Consider the following 14,958-nt stretch of genomic DNA (forward strand, 5'->3'; position numbering starts at 1 on the left):
AAGCTTTAGTCCTTCGAGCACGGCAAGAGCTTCGGATTCCTCTGCTGTAGAGCAACCGAGCAGGCAATCAGGATAGCACCGGCGCACCGCAAGCATTTCGGTGATCGTTGGTGGGTTACAAGTTGCTAAGGCTGCATTTGGCATTTATTGTTTTAGAGATTGATCTCCTTTTTTATCATTAAAAGCTCAGTGTTTATAAAGATGTTTTTAACTGTAATCGGAAATAAATTCTTAAAATAAGAGTTTTTAATGGTAAACAGAGATAAGTTCTTAAAATAAGGAATGCCAAATACAGCCTAAATTTTGTTGGGCCCAATATCATAGTGATCATTGCTGTAAGCCCTCTTTATATTTTCAATTAGCAGGGACCCGTGCAATGTACGGGATTTATTAAGTGAAAGTTAAATAATAGAAAAAGTCATTTATTAAAATACCCCTTATAGTTTCATGGATTTATTAAAATTTACCCTATGGTTAAAATTTTACTAAAATACCACTTATAATTTGCAATGGATTTAATCAATATTCCATTAGATGACAGTGGAAAATGACAATGTTGACCCTAATGTTAATTTAAATAAATTTAATCAAAATAAAATAAAAATAGAAATACCATTTTTGCCTTTTATAAGACATGTGCAACCACTCTATTGGCTATATTTGGTTAATTTTGTTTTCTATACAAAAAAAAGTGTTAAGGGTATTTTTGGAATAAAAAATCATGGGCCTAATGGCAAAACAAACACTTCTTAATGAAAAATTGATTAAGTAAATAAGTTGTAAAATATATGGGATGTTTTAATAAAATGAAAACTATAAGGTATGTTTAAGTAAATATGTAAAACTATAAGATGTGTTCTAGTAATTGACTCTAGTAGAATCACATAAGAATATACAATTGTTTTATATTTTTTAGTTTTTAAATAATTAATAATTATCCATATTTTATATACTACTTTTAATAATTCTTTTATAATACAAAAATAACAATAACAATAATTCTTTATATGAAATCAACCAACTCGACCCGAGTTGGTCGTTTTTCTAGTATTTTAAGTTGGCTTTGGTTCAAAAATTTCCCAATTCGACCAAATTTGATCAATTTCACTTTGGTCATTTGTAAACCAACCAAAATCAAATGACCTAACCATGGATATATATTAATATTTTATATTTTAAATATAGAAAAGTGGAAAATTTCCCATATTTCATAGTCTAAATTATTTTATATTATAAATCTAATTTTTTAATAATTGCACTATATTTTTTAAAAATATATTTAATTTTTAAGCTTAAATCTTTTGAACCAACTAACCAAACCAAAAAATCGACCCAAACCGATACAACTTGAGTGGGTCGATTTTCACAAAAGGTCAGTCAGTTCTAGCTGACCAACTCCCCAACCTGACCAGGTCAATTTGGTTGGCCAAATAGCCTACGACCGAACCGAACTAACTCATGAATACTCATAGTTTCAGCTAAAATTAATAGTATCATCTCTGATAAATAACATTAAATTAATCTCTAATAATTATTGAAAATTTATAACAAAAATGTACAATTATTGAAAATATATTAATAATGAAAAAATACAATAAATACAAAAATACAGTAAGTACTAAAAATATATTAACTTATTCAATAAATAGTATAATCTCAAATAATAATTTAATCTCTAATAAATATTAATCGATAAGTTACAAGTTATAACAAAAATACAATAAATACAATAAGTGCAATAAATTAAATTTAAAAATTTCACTAATAGTAGTTCAATCTCCAATAATTATTGAAAGTTTTCTATTAAATAACAAAGCAAAATAAATTTATACATAATCATTGAAAACACATTTATCACAAAAACAATAAATAATTACTGAAATACAATAAATATTAGTTTTAGTATATATAATTATATAATATATACAAATTAAGAGTCTAATTATTATTAATAAATATTAATTTTTTGAAAGTTATTTTCTCGAATTATTACTTGTTATAAGTGAAATTAATTGTTTACAATATTACGTAAAAAATTTAAATTATTATTATTTTCAATATTATGTTATAATTTTTTTCTACTTTTCAATTTTTTTTTAAATTTATTATATAATTTATTTAGTTTAACTATTTAAATATTTTGTTATTTGAAATACCCAATTATTTAAATACTTAAATAATATGTAAAATATTTGAATTTTAAAATACTAATTATTTATGGAATTTAAGTATCCATAAAATCATAATTTATACTATTATTACATAATTTCATTATTAATTTTGTAGTATATTAAATTATTATTAATTTCAATATTATGTTATAATTATTTTTATACTTTAAAGATTTTTTTTTAATTTATTACATAATTTCGTTACTTTAACTATTTAAAATCTAGTTATGATAAATATTTATTTATTTAAATATTTAAATAATCTATAAAATTTTAAATTTTTTTGTTATTTGAATTTTATTTATTTAAAGCTATTACATATTCAAACATTTAAATTGATGATCTGGGAAAATATAATTTAAATTGTTTGTACATAATTTTGTGATATATTTTGTAAAAATATAAAACTATTTTTTGTGTTTTTAATAAATATTTAAAGTTATTATATAATTTTGTTAGAATATTTAAATAATTCTTAAATTTTTTAATCAAAACTTTCTTTAGATAGATATAGGTAAAAAGTAGGGAGAGGATAAATAGGAATTAGAGATAATTCTAGAGAAAGTGGGGGAGGTAGTTTAGGATAAATTTTAGGATATGAGATTATTTAGGTTATTGGTTGCATATCATTGGTTGTTTCAAAAATGACATGGAATAAAAAACAAAAGATGAGAAAATTTCTTGACCGCTTTGTTTTAATATATATATTAGAGAGAGAGAGAGAGAGAGGAGCTTTGGTTGAAGTAACTACACTCATAGAGTCATAGGGGAAATCTAACCCTGTCAAAGATTACCCGGTTCCTCATCTTTCAAATATACCACATTATAACAGCTAAACCTGTTCACATGTCGGATCAAGCTGGGTTTAGGTTGGGCTTTTCCTCTTTATAAACAGAAAATGATCAAACCCAAGCTTGAGTCTGGCCCGATCGTCGGGCCTAGACCTTGATCCTGAGTCTAATTTAGACAAATATTTTATATTATATTGTCATATATTATTAATAATATATTATATACTTTATAATATTCTATATATTATAATATATAATACCTTGTTCATTACTAATTTTATTTTTATATAATATATATGATGTTGTATTATTATATATTATCGTGTTGAACTCGGGCTTGAAACAGGTTTATTTGAGAAAGCCTGAACCCAACCCAAAAAATAGTCGGACCTGATATTTAAAGCCCGAGCCTAAGCCCATGGTTGTCAAAAACTTCACTGGAGGTTTTTGTATTTTACCCATAGAGAAGTGATTAAAATGATTAAATAAATAACAAGATAATTAAATTAGTAAACTGATAAGATAATATAAAATCAATAATAATTACTAAATAGGCCAAAGGAATGTAAATTGGTTAAACAATTTAAAAACATAATTACTAAAATGACTATTTAATTAACCTAATTAACTAAAAAGTTTAACTTAGCTTAATAATAGTATTTGGTTATTAGCTTCAATATCAAACCCTTAAAACCTAAGATTGTTGACATTGACGGTACTATGAGAAATAAGAACGATAAAGATGTCGTAGAGAAGTGCTATCATGGGGTTGTTGAAGGTATTGTGGTTCTTATGGCCATAAGAAATGATGAAAGAATTGCAGTTTGTGTAGATCTTGTTGGTGATCAGTAGATCACCGTTGCTTGAGTTAATAGTAATGGTATTTTAATATTAACATTAAGTAACTTAATATTAATTAAGTTATAATTAATTTAGGATAAGTTGTATTATCAAAAATCTATATTAGTGCCTAATTAACTTATAACTCGGGAGATTGAAGTTGGAATTACTTAGTCTAGTATATACCAAGTTAAAGTAAATAAAATAGAAAAAAATAATTATGTCAGTATTAATTCAAGCTTTAGTATTTACACTGAAACTTTAAATTTAGTTAGAGCAAAATTCATTATTAATTCAAATGGTGTGGTATTCCTACATTACTTCTTAAAATGTTTTCTCTCTCTCATTCTAGACCTGGTTTAATTTATCAAATTGTATAAACCCAAATCAGATTTACCATATAGGCATTAGTGAATCTCAAACCAAATAATATATGGTGTGGGATTCTTTTCTTTAGATAAAATAGTTTTTTTTTTTTAATATCCCTAAGTTTAAATTTTATTAGCCTTTATCAAAATGGAGTTAAAACAGAATAGCGTAGGGCGTAAACCATGTTGCCTGGAACGCAATATACCAAAATAGTCTTCTTTAAGCAACAATATTGCCTCCCTTGGAAGTTGGAAGTTTCCTTCATTCATGCCCTTAATGGCAAATATAAAATGGGTTGTTTATTAATTACAAATAAAACCTGGTTTAATATATTAAATAAAAACTTACTATAAATTTACACTGTAGATAATATGTCAAAGTAGGTCAAATTAATGGCCCTATACCAACTACTAAATACATATCTTTAAAAAAAGGGAAATTGTCTAAAACTCACCATGAGTTTTCAGCATTTCTCTTAAACTCACCAAAACTTTTCAAAATGTCTAAAACTCACCCTGTCACTAATTTGACGTTAAACAGACTAACGGGCATTAATATATTGCCATTCTAACCTTCATAGAAAAGTATAAAATATATACAAAATAAATTAATGGGTGTTAATATATTACCATTTTAATATTTAGATATGAAAAATGGAAAAAGTTCAAAAAAAATATTTTCAAATATAAAATACATAAAAACATATAAATTACAAAAAAAATACAAATTATAGAAATTGCAAACAAAATAAAAAATTATTTTCAAATTATAGAAACTATAGAAAATGATAAACAAAATCATAAAATAAAATTTGTAGAGAAAAACAACAAAAAATTATAGATTGTAGAAAATAGAAAATGTAAAAAAAACAGAAATTATAAAAAAAAACATTAACAATGCAAAAAAAAAAAACAATAAATTGAAAACTGAAAAAAGACCATCTTCCTCTAACTCACCATTCAAGGGTAATTTGGTCACGAAAGTTGTTTATTATGCTGACATGAACACCTCTGCTAAGAAGCATTAACGGTGCACTAACGGAAGGTGAGTTTTGGAAAATAAAAGCTTATTAACATGGTGAGTTTTAAATATTTTGAAAAGTTGTGATGAGTTTAAGATAAATGTTGAAAACTCATGGTAAGTTTTAGACAATTTCCCTTAAAAAAAAGTACTAAATACATGGGTCATTCTCTACTACTATATTGTATATAATTACATAAAGTTTATAATTAATAACAATAAAACAATTTCGGATCAAATTCAATTGATTTGCAACCCGTATGTACCTAGGTCTGATTTGAATCCAACACAATTAAAACCACAGTGGCATCATTGTGCGTTCACAAATCTCTCTCTCTCTCTCTCCCTCTCTCTCCCTCTATTTATCTATCTATATATCTAATTGTATAGGTTTCCCTACCTTTCGTTCAAACCAAATACAAGTGATGTATGCAGGGGTACACATGGATTGGGCCTAATTTTGGAGTGCCCTATCTCTCTCTCTCCATCAACTCACTCAAATTGTATAGGTTTGCCTACCTTTTCTCTTAAGCCAAACACAACACAAATGATGTATGTAGGGGTATACATGGGCCGCATTGTAATTTGATGCACTTGTGTTGGGCTTGGGCCCAAGTTAGGTAAAGTTGGTTAATGAACCCACTCTAGAATTACACATGTATATATGCATTTGTGCAAATACGTATGCATATGTGTCTATATATGTAAACGTGTGGGGGTGGAAATGAGTCGAGTTTTTTTCACAATCTATTTGAGCTCGGCTCATGAAAAGCACGATTTAGCTCAATTTAAATCGAGCTTTGAGTCGAGCTCGAGCCAGATATATAGGCCCGTTTGTTAATTAAGCCGAGTTCGAGCCTAATGAGCTCTTGTGAGCCAATTCAAGCCGAATGCATACATACATACACATGCACGCATTATATATAATGACTTTTTATTATATAATAATACCATATATAATATTTTTATTTTTTATATGCATGATAATAAATAATGTTTATATGTATACTTTTAATTTTTTATATGAAGTTTGGCTTGTGGTAAGCTCGAGTGGAGTCGAACTTTAACTTGTGAGCTTTTGTGCTGAGTCGAATTTGAGCTCGAGCCTAATACTATTTTGGCGAATCCACTCCTATAAACATGTATGTATATATGCATTAATGTGTATAGTTAGTTCAAGCTCAAGCTAGGACAAAGTTGGGTTGGGTTCAAACTACCTAAGGGCTAGACTTCGACCTACCTCCCCCCCCCCCCAAAAAAAAAAAGCACAAGGTCATGGGCCCAAGACCAACCTAAGGAGTGAAAATCCAAGCCTAACCTTTGTAAAATTTTGGAATTGGACAGTTAAAACTTAGTTTGGATCTGCCCAGTTGCACACTTGCTATCTAGATTGGTTGGGAATTCAGGACATATTGTATCGGTATTGATGCACATAGATATTGATCTGGGCCCATATTGATGCATATCCTCATTGTATTGGGTTGATAAGCATTGATACTATTAAATTCTCAACTACTAAGTCACATTGTTTTTTCGTGATAATACATGAAATGTGATAAATTTTATTAACTTTTGTGTTCACATGCAATCCAATCAAATAACATGTGTTTATGTTGAACAACTATAAATTAAAAAGAACAATATTCAAAATTGACATTTTACAAATCAATGGAATAAATAATTGATATATTCACATTTATATAAAAATTAATAATTATTTTAGTACTTAAATTTTATAAAATTGCACATGATAAATTTATAATTTTTATAAATTATATATTATTATTTTAATTTACATCAAATAAAAACATATTTATTATTTATATAAAAATAAAATATTTTAGAATATAATATTAAGTTGAATCCATCAAAATCCACTAATTTACATTTATATCAAAAAATTTATTTTTAGTTTAGAAAAACATAAAAATAAAAATATTAACACTAGAATAATTATTTTAGTAATTAAAAATGAAGATTTTGCATATGACATGTATTTTATAATTTTCAACAAATTTGATAACATATTTATTGTTACAAAAACACAAATATTATTCACCAAACATGTGAAGATTTGAAATTTAATTGAATGTTTTGCCAATGTTAAAATTTAAAATAATAAAATAAAAAATTGATATAATAATTATAATATAATGGTTGTATATATTTTGTGCTTTGAAATTAAATAGAAAATAACAAAATAATAGATTTATACATGTATTTATTTATAAGAAACTATAATATATATTTTGAACTATTAATTGATGCATCATCAATAAAATTGTATTACATTTATACATCTTATTGTATAATTCTTTATACGTCATTAAAAAATATATATTTTCTATTACAGTTGTGATGGGTCGGGTTCAAAATACCCGATACCAATACAATACTTTTATCCTTCGTAGTAAAAAAAGGGGAAAATTCCCGATACTTACCCCGTACTTTAGGCCGAGTGCCAATTTAGTACCCAAACTTTAAAATGCGACAATCTAGTACCCGAACTTTCATTTTGCAACAATAATCTAGTACCTACTGTTAATGGACCGTCAGTTATGTATATCACTTGACCTCATCTGCATTTAAGACTTTTAAAAAATATCAAATTTACCCTTGGACACTGTTCATCATCTTATTTCTCAAGAAAATGAAACAAAGCCCAAACACATTGTTCATCATCTTCTTTCTCAAGAAAATTAAGATAAGGTTTCGGGAACCCAAAATCAGAGATAGTGATAACCCATCACTAAGGGGTTACTACAAGTCTACAACCAACCGACCCATGTTACTATGTTAGCACCACTAAAATCAGAGATAGTGATAACCCATCACTAAGGTAAAAAAAGACACGTCGTATCTGTGAAAAATGATAACAAGAAGCAATAAAAGGAAAAGAACCAAACCCCATAATCTTCAATAACAAATCTCCAATTTTTCAATATATAATTTAGACTCCACTTGAGCTTTCAAACCTTGAGTATTTGCAGCTTAGTCGAGAAAGCAATCACAACCCAATCCGGCTGAGTTGACGACCATTATAGATGTTCAATTGCCACCCTGACCATATAAGCCAGAATTGGATTCAATCCACCCTCCACCGGCTGACCCATTGACAAAAGATCCCATATCAAAGCCTGAGAGTGATCTCTAGTCGTACATATATGACAACTATTATGTGGCGCCCAAGCTATTGTGTTAACACTATCCTGGTGCCTCTGCAATTATACCACTGGCAGCATCGGAAACCGGATGTCCAAAACCACCACCTTAGCATTGTCTATAATTATGGTTGCCATGTACCTTGTGTCCTTCTTGTTCCACCCCAACCGCACGAGTGGCGTGTCGGGCTCGGAGCTTTCATAGATGATAGTCGAGTGCTCATTGTCGTGTAAATCGAAAACCCTAACGGATCTATTTGCGAAAACCAAAGCGAAAACTCCAACGCCTCACCAGGAAATATTGTAGACCTCCTTATCGTGCACGATTAACTGGGTATCTAAGGTTTCCTTCTCGATATCCCAAATAGTGCAAGTGGTGTCGATGCTTGAAATCCTGATTCGCTTCGACTCGGCTTCATTCCAGTCGAAGGAGGTGAGGGGGCCGCACAACTCGCTGTTCTTGTTGCTGTTGAGGAGGCTCTTGAGCTTGACCCGATTATTAGAAATGTGCCATACACGGAGAAAGTCACCCGAGGTGGCGAGGAAGTCGGGTTTCTAGCACTCATTGTCAGGGATGAAAATGGTCTTGGTGGGTGGGTAAGGGTGTTCGAAGGAGAGATTTGGGTCTGAGCAATTTTCAACAGTGGAATCGTTGAGTTGGACGATTTCAACCGGCAAGTGGCAACCTAACCATTTTCACTATGTGTGGATGTGACAACCGTCTTTCATCTCCGTTGTGGATAAGAAGAGGGAGGAGAGCGAGTGATATTTTTCTGATGTTCTTCGTTGATATAATTTCAAAAGCAACCCAATACGAAAATATACAATCTTTTCAGTTTTCACTTATCCTCTCTTCCTCTTATTATGATATTTTTCTGGTGTTCTTCATTGATATGTTTATGGTTTATTTGACTTTTTTTGGTGTTCTTCGTCTTCTCTGGCAACATCATCGGCGTGAGGCGGTGAGGGAGTTGGTTTCCGGAATCTCAGTAACTACAAGTGTGAATAGTGGTTTCCACTTGTATTGGTTGAAATAGCTGATGGGTCAGATTCATAATTTCAATTGAAAATTCATGCATTACTCGAAATAGCTGAGGGGTATTTAGGCCATATTATCTTCTAATTGACGATGAATTAATGCTGGGTATTAAATTATCACAAAATAAAGGGAAAATCTATGATACGAGAAAGATATGATATGGAAAAAATTTTAACCAATCAAAACCCACACATGAATTTTGATAAATAACACCTGATTCACTATCACATTTATGATTCCAATTTATTGATGAATTGTTTTTCCGATATCATATATTTTCCATATAATAGTTGAACCCCAAAATAAAAATTCGGACGTTCGAGTACTAAATTGAAACTCGTCCTAAATTACATATTACCTATCGTGAATTTTCCCTAAAAAAACACTCCTCACGTGAGTTGAAACATCGAATATCCATCAATTTTCCTTCTTTTTTTGAAATGCTCTAGTTTCCGCGCTCACAACACAACAATATCGAAAAAACCCTCACATCGATTAAACCCCCAAATTCGGAAAAACACAAGACAAAAAAAATGAAACTTCACCTCCTCTCTCCCTCACACTCACTCCCTTGCACTCGCTACTGGACCAACTTATAAGATCTCAGAATCCGATCGTAATCCTCCATGGAAGAAGACCAGAAGATATTGGATCTAGTTAAAGAGCTCGTTCTTCGCTTACTTTCACCAAATGGAGCCGATTCAGGCCCATCGGACCACTCGATCGACCACGTGAAGGCGCTCAAATACGCCATGCGCATACTTGGCAGCCGGATGACGCCTTCAATCTCAGTCGACGAAGCCGCCATGGCTGAGTCTATCAAGCGCAATCTCGTTAACGAAGGTAAGTCTTCTGATGCCCTAACCTTCGCCGATCTGTATGCCAAGTTCTCTTCCAAGTCTGGTCCTGGTAGTATACATAACAAATGGGGCGTCCTTTACCTTCTCAAAGTGATATCCGAGGATCGAAGAAAAGAGAAGAAATCTGATTCTAGAGTTTCGTCTGGTTTCTTTGCTTCGACGGTATCTGGTGGTCTACCGCTCTTGTTTGACGGTGAGTCCGATAATTGTAGGGTTCCTAGGAATCAGAAGACCTTAGACAAAGGTTGGAATGGTGGTGTTTTGCTGGTTTCAAAAGATCCAGAAAATATCAGGGACATTGCCTTTCGGGAGTTTGCAGATTTGTTGAAGGAAGAGAGCGAGGTTGCGGAGGCGGTTTTGGTTAGGGATGTATTGTATGCTTGTCAAGGAATCAATGGGAAGTATGTGAAATTCGATAAGAGCATTGATTCTTATGTGTTGCCGGAATCCATTAAGGTACCCAGAGCAACGAGAATTTTGGTTCGGAAGCTTTGCGAATTGGGTTGGTTGTTTAGGAAGGTCAAAGGTTATATCACCCAGAGTAGGGAGAGGTTTCCCGCCGAAGATGTTGGAACAGTTGGGCAGGCCTTTTGTGCTGCATTGCAGGACGAACTGTCTGAATATTACAAGTTGTTGGCTGTGCTTGAAGCTCAGTGTACGAATCCCATTCCAATGTTTTCTGAAACGGAAAAAACGGGTAACTATCTCTCGCTGAGGCGATTATCAGTTTGGTTTGCTGAGCCATTGGTGAAAATGAGGTTGATGGCGGTTCTGGTTGATAGTTGCAGGGTTTTGAGGGGTGGTGCAATGGCCGGGGCAATTCATATGCATGCTCGGCATGGAGACCCATTGATTCAAGACTTCATGAGGCGCCTTCTTCGTCGGGTCTGCTCTCCGCTTTTTGAAATGGTGAGGAGTTGGGTTTTGGAGGGAGAGCTAGATGATATTTTTGCAGAGTTCTTTGTTTTGGGTCAGCCTGTGAAGGCTGAGTCCCTCTGGCAAGAAGGGTACAGACTCCATGCAGGGATGCTTCCATCTTTCATCTCACAGTCTCTTGCTCAGCGGATATTGAGGACTGGGAAATCAATCAACTTCCTTCGTGTTTGTTGTGAGGACCAGGGTTGGGCAGATGCTGCTACTGAAGCAGCAGCTGCCGTTGGGACTACAACTCGGAGAGGAGGGCTTGGATATGGTGAGACTGATGCCCTCGAATCACTGGTCACCAAAGCTGCAAAAAGGATAGACAAGCATCTAATGGATGTCATGTACAAGAGATACAAATTCAAGGAACATTGTCTTGCAATTAAGCGCTATTTACTTCTTGGCCAAGGTGATTTTGTTCAGTACCTAATGGATATTGTAGGACCAGAGCTTTCAGAGCCTGCAAACACCATCAGCTCATTCAAACTGGCTGGATTGCTGGAAAGTGCAATACGTTCATCTAATGCACAGTATGATGATCCAGATATATTGGAGAGGTTAAGGGTCAAAATGATGCCACATAGTACTGGGGATAGGGGTTGGGATGTATTCTCATTGGAATATGATGCAAGAGTGCCACTAAATACCGTATTTACAGAATCAGTCATGGCTAGGTATCTTAAAATTTTCAATTTCCTTTGGAAACTTAGACGCGTTGAGCATGCCCTTATAGGAGCCTGGAAGACAATGAAGCCAAATTGTATGACGTCTCACTTTTTCACAAAGCAGGAAGGTGCTATTAAGCTGCAGTTTATTTCGACATTGCGGCGGTGCCAGGTTCTTTGGGATGAGATGAATCATTTTGTCACTAATCTGCAATATTACATCATGTTTGAAGTTTTGGAAGTATCATGGTCCAATTTTTTAGATGAAATGGAAGTGGCAAAAGACCTTGATGATTTGCATGCAGCACATGAGAAATACTTGCATTCGATTGTGGAAAAGTCTCTTCTTGGAGAGCGATCTCAATCACTTTCTAAGACACTCTTTGTCTTACTTGACCTTATATTGAGATTCCGTAGTTGTGCAGATAGGTTATATGAAGGTATTCATGAACTACAAGCAAGGTAAGCCTCATTTTTTTGTCATTCTGAAGTATAAATTGCTTTCTAGGAAAGTTATTAAGCGTACTTTAGCCATGTATTTCTACTTGTTGAACCACATTTGGTTGCCCTGTTTTGCAGAGCAATGGAGTCCTCCCGGGGCAGGAACAAGTCAAGGTCAAGATCAACTGACGAATCTTTAGAATGTGGGTCATGGACTGGTGGTGGCAGGAAGGCCCTAACACAACTAGCTGGAGAATTTTTTCGAAATATGAGATCAGATTTGGATACAGTTGCAAATGAGTATTCATCGTTACTTGAGGGATTCATCACTCAATTGCCTGTTCAGCAGCATGTTGATCTGAAGTTCCTTCTGTTCCGGCTAGATTTCACTGAATTCTATAGCCGGTTGCGCCCTAGTACGTATGTTAACTAGCTTGGTGAAGAAACCGGTTTTCTGGAATACCTTCACTACTTAAACAGTGAACAATTAGCGTGCTTCCATTTGCCCTTTGCCACCTTCTGCAAGTCAACAATCATGATGTGGCTGGCTTATCAGGACCAAGCGGTTCATTTTTCACCGTGTCTTTACATACTGGTAAGGTTTTTTTGGAGGTTTATTACCTTGTAGCAATAGGGAAAAATCTCAGGTTGTCAAGTGTGAGAACATGGGTTTGAGTCTGAGAGAGACCACTTTGTGCAAAAAATTACCATAGGACCATATCCAGTCCACCCCTCCCAAGACCCCAGATAGCTGGGACCAACATTGGGTAATGGCCTTTTTTAACCTTGTAGTGATATGTATCTGCTCTTGCTGTATAACACCATTCTTTCTTTTTCTTCTTTGCAGACATTCTTTACTTCTTTCTGATGGCTAGTGTTGAAATTTTCTCTTGTTGAATGCTGAGGTATATTGTTTTTATTGACTCAGGTCTTAGGGTTAAAGTTACATTGTACACGCTTTGTATATGACTGCTGCAATTATTTGTGAGTGTTGTGTGGCCGTGCAATATGTTCATCCTGAGTTTGTATATCTGTACAATATTCCTCTCTTGTTAAATCACAAGCATTGTGTGCAGTGATTTTCAAGACATTGTGGCTTTTGAATCTACTGTTTCCATTTGTTGTCTTTTTTGCAATTTTTCACCCTGAGCTTTCAATTGCAATAAATTGAGAATGAATCGAATATAACTTGTCTTGTGCTTCCCTGCTTCTTTTCTTATTGTGTGGTGCAAATTTCACCTGTGCTTTATTTGTACTGATTAAGGTGCTAATGAAATAGTGGGAGGGGATTTGGAGAAAGATATCTTACTGTGCTTACAAATTCTATGGCATGGTATTGTTTGGGAAAGACTGACCAAGCCTGGATTTTAGAGGGTATGTATTAGTTCGGTAGGTGAACTGGCGGAGTAGCTGATAACATCAGATTATTTAGCATTATGTTAGGTTGTTCTTTGGGTTTCCTTTTGATCAAATACCTGGCCTTATGATACATCTCTTTAGCAAAAAGGTTTTGGGGCTAGAGGTGGAACACCGGTTATATGAAATGTAGCCACCATTCTCTTGTTTTCTAATTATTTACTCTATGTATCAAATGGTTAACAACAGGGTTTTCTGATTCTTTTAATGTATTCCAGCACTTTTGGCTTATCAAGAGTGTTTTTTTTTATATATATATTTTTGGTTGTTAGTTTGAGCATTAGGAGTCATGAATCTAGCCACTGTTTAGTTATTTGTCAAGTTATTGGGTTAGAAGTTTGTAGTTGTAATATTTTTTTTCTCTTAGTTTTGGGTGCAGTGGCATTTTCTTTTGTAAAATATTAAACAGTTTTCTGTGGTTCTGCCACACACTGAACTATGAATTCTTCTCTTATCTTCTATTTGAAACTGATAAATGAAATTTTGATTTTTTTATTAATTACAAAGCTAATCAGTTTATCTTTTCTCCTTTGGCAAGAAACTCTAGTGAAACTATCTCTAGAGTTTGCTTCTGTTAGATCTCAAGTCAGATCAGCAAAGAAACCCTAGTTGGCCCAATCAGCCGCTTCTTTAACCTATTTCCCTCACTTTTTTCCTGCCACTTTTTTTTGTGAAATTTAACCTAATATCTCTTAATTTTCCACCTATATTATAGAATTCAGACTTTTGGAGGCCTTGATTCACTTGTTTAGCCTGTAAAACTATGATAATTTGCCACCCGAGCCCATACCTGATATGTCTACTTGAACTTACCAATTATTTCTCCTAGTTCTAGCTTTTTTGTTTATGTTTATCTTTGCTATAATCCTGGATTATTTGGTATTTGGCACCCATTTGACAGAATTCCCCAGCCCTCTTACATCATATTGTCATAAAAATCTGCTAGTTAACATCCCTACTCTATTACATGTCCAGCGTTGGTATTTGCATTGTGATTCTATAAGAGGTTAGATAATTGAAGGGGGAGATACTGTGGAACTGAAAGAGCAAAAGATATCATTTAATTGAAAAAAGTTTGTTTGCCAAAATTGTGATCTTTTGGCTATTTGAAACCTCACCCTTTTTTTAATGGTTTTCATGAGAAAACAACTTTGGACTGGAGAGGAGATTAAAGATAAGAGTATTTTGATGAGTGTGCATTAGGATAAGATAGCTCAAGATAATTATTTTGGTCTTTCCACCTTAATGCTGTTTGAGCTCAAGC

The 14,958-nt window shown here is 33.0% G+C and overlaps 1 protein-coding gene and 1 pseudogene across 2 annotated transcripts; one reads left to right on the top strand and one right to left on the bottom strand.

The window, feature by feature from the left end:
- Nucleotides 1–8,160: 8,160 nt before the first annotated feature.
- On the bottom strand, nt 8,161–9,431 carry LOC104597775 (WD repeat-containing protein LWD1 pseudogene; annotated as a pseudogene).
- Nucleotides 9,432–9,858: 427 nt separating this feature from the next.
- On the top strand, nt 9,859–13,421 carry SPC98 (spindle pole body component 98). Of its 2 annotated transcripts, XR_735219.3 has the most exons (3): nt 9,859–12,299; nt 12,417–12,873; nt 13,126–13,421. XR_735219.3 is itself a non-coding variant. In XM_010259202.3 (2 exons), exons 1-2 carry the CDS (start codon nt 10,018–10,020, stop codon nt 12,709–12,711), a joined length of 2,577 nt encoding a protein of 858 aa, XP_010257504.1. In that variant the 5' UTR covers nt 9,859–10,017; the 3' UTR covers nt 12,712–13,220. The 2 variants fall into 2 exon arrangements, 1 of the variants encoding a protein (XP_010257504.1); XM_010259202.3 differs by having other exon boundaries at nt 12,417–13,220.
- The last annotated feature ends 1,537 nt before the right edge of the window (nt 13,422–14,958 follow it).

The sequence above is a fragment of the Nelumbo nucifera genome, chromosome 7, assembly GCF_055504915.1.
Source record: "Nelumbo nucifera cultivar China Antique chromosome 7, China Antique-T2T, whole genome shotgun sequence".
Taxonomy (NCBI): domain Eukaryota; kingdom Viridiplantae; phylum Streptophyta; class Magnoliopsida; order Proteales; family Nelumbonaceae; genus Nelumbo; species Nelumbo nucifera.